Source organism: Cyclopterus lumpus, chromosome 15 (genome assembly GCF_009769545.1).
Source record: "Cyclopterus lumpus isolate fCycLum1 chromosome 15, fCycLum1.pri, whole genome shotgun sequence".
NCBI classification, from domain to species: domain Eukaryota; kingdom Metazoa; phylum Chordata; class Actinopteri; order Perciformes; family Cyclopteridae; genus Cyclopterus; species Cyclopterus lumpus.
Genome location: NC_046980.1, coordinates 550,940 through 557,909, shown reverse-complemented (window position 1 = coordinate 557,909; position 6,970 = coordinate 550,940). Strand labels below are relative to the sequence as shown.

The 6,970-nt window shown below is 47.3% G+C and overlaps 1 protein-coding gene across 2 annotated transcripts in view; it reads left to right on the top strand.

The window, feature by feature from the left end:
• Positions 1-479: 479 nt before the first annotated feature.
• Positions 480-6,970, top strand: part of si:dkeyp-121d4.3 (microtubule-associated protein 1B) — a 43,488-nt gene continuing 36,997 nt past the window's right edge. The window contains exons 1-2 of one of the 2 annotated variants that reach the window (XM_034552251.1): positions 480-1,326; positions 1,402-1,452. In XM_034552251.1, the coding sequence (XP_034408142.1) occupies positions 715-1,326; positions 1,402-1,452 (663 nt within the window). In that variant the 5' untranslated portion in view covers positions 480-714. The remainder of the gene's footprint in view (positions 1,327-1,401; positions 1,453-6,970) is intronic. The other variant, XM_034552252.1, reaches the window with a different exon arrangement.

The following is a 6,970-nucleotide window of genomic DNA, read 5'->3' as shown; positions in this document are numbered from 1 at the left end:
ATTTATAAAAACTCTAATCGTCTTGCCATAATGGAAGTGTATAATCTATATTTAAAACCGATATTGGTCCAAATGATCCACATTTTGATCCTTTTCTTCTTTCATAGCTGAGATAATTGCTTGTTTCTGGGTTTTAAAGCCCAGTTCAGGGGGAAGTATCACCGGGATCAGCTCGTTTTAGATTACCTATACCACTCTGCCGTATGACCATATTATATTTATTTTTAACGACTCTTGAGTTTATTTTATTATATTTATATTTAACAACTCTTGAGTTTATTTAATTATATTTATATTTAACGACTGAATTTATTTAATTATATTTATATTTAAAGACTGAATTCATTTGTACTATCTTCATATTTAACGACTGAGTTTATTTTATTATATTTAATCTTATTTATCTTCGTCAGGACAATAAGATGCAGTGACTGTTTCCACCGCAGAGCGCTGTGGCGCCTCGTCTGCCATTAAAACCCACGAAGAAGAAGCGGCGGCAGCAGTACCAGAAGAAGAAGAAGCAGCAGAAGAAGAAGAAGAAGAAGAAGAACGTCGTAGCTTCGTGGCGTTTTGAGCAGCTTTAAACTGTTTTATTTAATATAAATACATCAGCTTTAAACGGTATTTATATAAATACATTAGTTTACTAAAGTTAACCGACGTCTTTGTGTTGATGCGCCGTGAGTTCACTGCGTCACTTCCGGGTTTGAGGACATGAGACCCATGCGGACCCGACCCCACATGGGACCCCTCGACATGGGGGGTTGGGGTCCCCCTCCGCCGGGGGGTTGGGGTCCCCCTCCGCACCCGGAAGACTGGGGCCCTCCTCCGCCCGGAGGGTGGCCTCTGCCGCCTGAGGAATGGGGTCCACCTCCGCCCGGAGGGTGGGGGCCTCCGCCCCCCGGAGGGTGGGGTCCGAGAGAGTCCGGCGGGTGGGGTCCGAGAGGACCATCCCCGCCCCCGGGCTGGGGGCTTCACCTCGAGGACTGGAGACCCCCCCACCCCGAAGACTGGAGACCGCCCCACCCCGAGGACTGGAGAGCCCCCCACCCGGATGACTGGAGAGCCCCCCACCCCGAGGACTGGAGACCCCCTCACCCCGAGGACTGGAGACCCCCTCACCCCGAGGACTGGAGAGCCCCCCACCCCGAGGACTGGAGACCTCCGGGCTGGGGACCCCCTGACTGGGGGCTCGAGCCTGTTCCACCCGGACCCATACTGCCCGTGCCACCGGTTCCTCCCCCAGACCCCGCGGCCTACGGACCGGTGCCCGTCCCCCCTCCACTGGGCTACCTGAGCTTCCCCCCCCCCGGCTGGACAGGACAGGTGAGCAGGTCCTCCACCGGTCCTCCGTTCACGTATTGATGGTATTGGATGATTGATGAGCTTCTCTGTGTTCAGGCCGTGGTGGAGGAGGCCATGCTCAACCCACCGCCGGATCAGCCTGAGTGGGTGAGTACCTCAGAGACCTGGTCCCTGTACAAGGATGAGGTTTCAACATACCCAGTTTATCTTCTGGTCATCAGGTTTAACTAGGAACCAGACCCCTCTAAACCGTCTTACTGGTTTAACTAGCAACCAGACCCCTCTAAACCGTCTTACTGGTTTAACTAACGACCAGACCCCTCTAAACCGTCTTACTGGTTTAACTAACGACCAGACCCCTCTAAACCGTCTTACTGGTTTAACTAGCAACCAGACCCCTCTAAACCGTCTTACTGGTTTAACTAACGACCAGACCCCTCTAAACCGTCTTACTGGTTTAACTAGCAACCAGACCCCTCTAAACCGTCTTACTGGTTTAACTAGCAACCAGACCCCTCTAAACCGTCTTACTGGTTTAACTAGGAACCAGACCCCTCTAAACCGTCTTACTGGTTTAACTAACGACCAGACCCCTCTAAACCGTCTTACTGGTTTAACTAACAACCCAGACCCCTCTAAACCGTCTTACTGGTTTAACTAGGAACCAGACCCCTCTAAACCGTCTTACTGGTTTAACTAACGACCAGACCCCTCTAAACCGTCTTACTGGTTTAACTAGCAACCAGACCCCTCTAAACCGTCTTACTGGTTTAACTAGCAACCAGACCCCTCTAAACCGTCTTACTGGTTTAACTAGGAACCAGACCCCTCTAAACCGTCTTACTGGTTTAACTAGGAACCAGACCCCTCTAAACCGTCTTACTGGTTTAACTAACAACCCAGACCCCTCTAAACCGTCTTACTGGTTTAACTAGGAACCAGACCCCTCTAAACCGTCTTACTGGTTTAACTAACAACCCAGACCCCTCTAAACCGTCTTACTGGTTTAACTAGGAACCAGACCCCTCTAAACCGTCTTACTGGTTTAACTAACGACCAGACCCCTCTAAACCGTCTTACTGGTTTAACTAGCAACCAGACCCCTCTAAACCGTCTTACTGGTTTAACTAGGAACCAGACCCCTCTAAACCGTCTTACTGGTTTAACTAGCAACCAGACCCCTCTAAACCGTCTTACTGGTTTAACTAGGAACCAGACCCCTCTAAACCGTCTTACTGGTTTAACTAGGAACCAGACCCCTCTAAACCGTCTTACTGGTTTAACTAACAACCCAGACCCCTCTAAACCGTCTTACTGGTTTAACTAGGAACCAGACCCCTCTAAACCGTCTTACTGGTTTAACTAACGACCAGACCCCTCTAAACCGTCTTACTGGTTTAACTAGCAACCAGACCCCTCTAAACCGTCTTACTGGTTTAACTAGGAACCAGACCCCTCTAAACCGTCTTACTGGTTTAACTAGCAACCAGACCCCTCTAAACCGTCTTACTGGTTTAACTAGCAACCAGACCCCTCTAAACCGTCTTACTGGTTTAACTAGGAACCAGACCCCTCTAAACCGTGTTACTGGTTTAACTAACGACCAGACCCCTCTAAACCGTGTTACTGGTTTAACTAACGACCAGACCCCTCTAAACCGTCTTACTGGTTTAACTAACGACCAGACCCCTCTAAACCGTCTTACTGGTTTAACTAATGACCAGACCCCTCTAAACCGTCTTACTGGTTTAACTAGCAACCAGACCCCTCTAAACCGTCTTACTGGTTTAACTAGCAACCAGACCCCTCTAAACCGTCTTACTGGTTTAACTAATGACCAGACCCCTCTAAACCGTCTTACTGGTTTAACTAACGACCAGACCCCTCTAAACCGTCTTACTGGTTTAACTAATGACCAGACCCCTCTAAACCGTCTTACTGGTTTAACTAATGACCAGACCCCTCTAAACCGTCTTACTGGTTTAACTAGCAACCAGACCCCTCTAAACCGTCTTACTGGTTTAACTAATGACCAGACCCCTCTAAACCGTCTTACTGGTTTAACTAACGACCAGACCCCTCTAAACCGTCTTACTGGTTTAACTAACGACCAGACCCCTCTAAACCGTCTTACTGGTTTAACTAATGACCAGACCCCTCTAAACCGTCTTACTGGTTTAACTAGCAACCAGACCCCTCTAAACCGTCTTACTGGTTTAACTAATGACCAGACCCCTCTAAACCGTCTTACTGGTTTAACTAGCAACCAGACCCCTCTAAACCGTCTTACTGGTTTAACTAGCAACCAGACCCCTCTAAACCGTCTAACTGGTTTAACTAACGACCAGACCCCTCTAAACCGTCTTACTGGTTTAACTAACGACCAGACCCCTCTAAACCGTCTTACTGGTTTAACTAGGAACCAGACCCCTCTAAACCGTCTTACTGGTTTAACTAACAACCCAGACCCCTCTAAACCGTCTTACTGGTTTAACTAGGAACCAGACCCCTCTAAACCGTCTTACTGGTTTAACTAACGACCAGACCCCTCTAAACCGTCTTACTGGTTTAACTAGCAACCAGACCCCTCTAAACCGTCTTACTGGTTTAACTAGCAACCAGACCCCTCTAAACCGTCTTACTGGTTTAACTAGGAACCAGACCCCTCTAAACCGTCTTACTGGTTTAACTAGGAACCAGACCCCTCTAAACCGTCTTACTGGTTTAACTAACAACCCAGACCCCTCTAAACCGTCTTACTGGTTTAACTAGGAACCAGACCCCTCTAAACCGTCTTACTGGTTTAACTAACGACCAGACCCCTCTAAACCGTCTTACTGGTTTAACTAGCAACCAGACCCCTCTAAACCGTCTTACTGGTTTAACTAGGAACCAGACCCCTCTAAACCGTCTTACTGGTTTAACTAGCAACCAGACCCCTCTAAACCGTCTTACTGGTTTAACTAACGACCAGACCCCTCTAAACCGTCTTACTGGTTTAACTAACGACCAGACCCCTCTAAACCGTCTTACTGGTTTAACTAACAACCAGACCCCTCTAAACCGTCTTACTGGTTTAACTAACGACCAGACCCCTCTAAACCGTCTTACTGGTTTAACTAATGACCAGACCCCTCTAAACCGTCTTACTGGTTTAACTAACGACCAGACCCCTCTAAACCGTCTTACTGGTTTAACTAACGACCAGACCCCTCTAAACCGTCTTACTGGTTTAACTAACGACCAGACCCCTCTAAACCGTCTTACTGGTTTAACTAACGACCAGACCCCTCTAAACCGTCTTACTGGTTTAACTAACGACCAGACCCCTCTAAACCGTCTTACTGGTTTAACTAGCAACCAGACCCCTCTAAACCGTCTTACTGGTTTAACTAGGAACCAGACCCCTCTAAACCGTCTTACTGGTTTAACTAGGAACCAGACCCCTCTAAACCGTCTTACTGGTTTAACTAACGACCAGACCCCTCTAAACCGTCTTACTGGTTTAACTAGGAACCAGACCCCTCTAAACCGTCTTACTGGTTTAACTAGGAACCAGACCCCTCTAAACCGTCTTACTGGTTTAACTAACAACCCAGACCCCTCTAAACCGTCTTACTGGTTTAACTAACGACCAGACCCCTCTAAACCGTCTTACTGGTTTAACTAGGAACCAGACCCCTCTAAACCGTCTTACTGGTTTAACTAACGACCAGACCCCTCTAAACCGTCTTACTGGTTTAACTAACGACCAGACCCCTCTAAACCGTGTTACTGGTTTAACTAACGACCAGACCCCTCTAAACCGTCTTACTGGTTTAACTAACGACCAGACCCCTCTAAACCGTCTTACTGGTTTAACTAGGAACCAGACCCCTCTAAACCGTGTTACTGGTTTAACTAACGACCAGACCCCTCTAAACCGTGTTACTGGTTTAACTAACGACCAGACCCCTCTAAACCGTGTTACTGGTTTAACTAATGACCAGACCCCTCTAAACCGTGTTACTGGTTTAACTAACGACCAGACCCCTCTAAACCGTCTTACTGGTTTAACTAACGACCAGACCCCTCTAAACCGTCTTACTGGTTTAACTAACGACCAGACCCCTCTAAACCGTCTTACTGGTTTAACTAATGACCAGACCCCTCTAAACCGTCTTACTGGTTTAACTAACGACCAGACCCCTCTAAACCGTCTTACTGGTTTAACTAACGACCAGACCCCTCTAAACCGTCTTACTGGTTTAACTAACAACCAGACCCCTCTAAACCGTCTTACTGGTTTAACTAACGACCAGACCCCTCTAAACCGTCTTACTGGTTTAACTAACGACCAGACCCCTCTAAACCGTCTTACTGGTTTAACTAACGACCAGACCCCTCTAAACCGTCTTACTGGTTTAACTAATGACCAGACCCCTCTAAACCGTCTTACTGGTTTAACTAACGACCAGACCCCTCTAAACCGTCTTACTGGTTTAACTAGGAACCAGACCCCTCTAAACCGTCTTACTGGTTTAACTAACGACCAGACCCCTCTAAACCGTCTTACTGGTTTAACTAATGACCAGACCCCTCTAAACCGTCTTACTGGTTTAACTAGCAACCAGACCCCTCTAAACCGTCTTACTGGTTTAACTAACGACCAGACCCCTCTAAACCGTCTTACTGGTTTAACTAATGACCAGACCCCTCTAAACCGTCTTACTGGTTTAACTAGCAACCAGACCCCTCTAAACCGTCTTACTGGTTTAACTAGGAACCAGACCCCTCTAAACCGTGTTACTGGTTTAACTAACGACCAGACCCCTCTAAACCGTCTTACTGGTTTAACTAACGACCAGACCCCTCTAAACCGTCTTACTGGTTTAACTAGGAACCAGACCCCTCTAAACCGTCTTACTGGTTTAACTAGGAACCAGACCCCTCTAAACCGTCTTACTGGTTTAACTAACGACCAGACCCCTCTAAACCGTCTTACTGGTTTAACTAACGACCAGACCCCTCTAAACCGTCTTACTGGTTTAACTAATGACCAGACCCCTCTAAACCGTCTTACTGGTTTAACTAACGACCAGACCCCTCTAAACCGTCTTACTGGTTTAACTAACGACCAGACCCCTCTAAACCGTCTTACTGGTTTAACTAACGACCAGACCCCTCTAAACCGTCTTACTGGTTTAACTAACGACCAGACCCCTCTAAACCGTCTTACTGGTTTAACTAACGACCAGACCCCTCTAAACCGTCTTACTGGTTTAACTAACAACCAGACCCCTCTAAACCGTCTTACTGGTTTAACTAGCAACCAGACCCCTCTAAACCGTCTTACTGGTTTAACTAGGAACCAGACCCCTCTAAACCGTCTTACTGGTTTAACTAGGAACCAGACCCCTCTAAACCGTCTTACTGGTTTAACTAACGACCAGACCCCTCTAAACCGTCTTACTGGTTTAACTAACGACCAGACCCCTCTAAACCGTCTTACTGGTTTAACTAGCAACCAGACCCCTCTAAACCGTCTTACTGGTTTAACTAGCAACCAGACCCCTCTAAACCGTCTTACTGGTTTAACTAGGAACCAGACCCCTCTAAACCGTCTTACTGGTTTAACTAACAACCCAGACCCCTCTAAACCGTCTTACTGGTTTAACTAGGAACC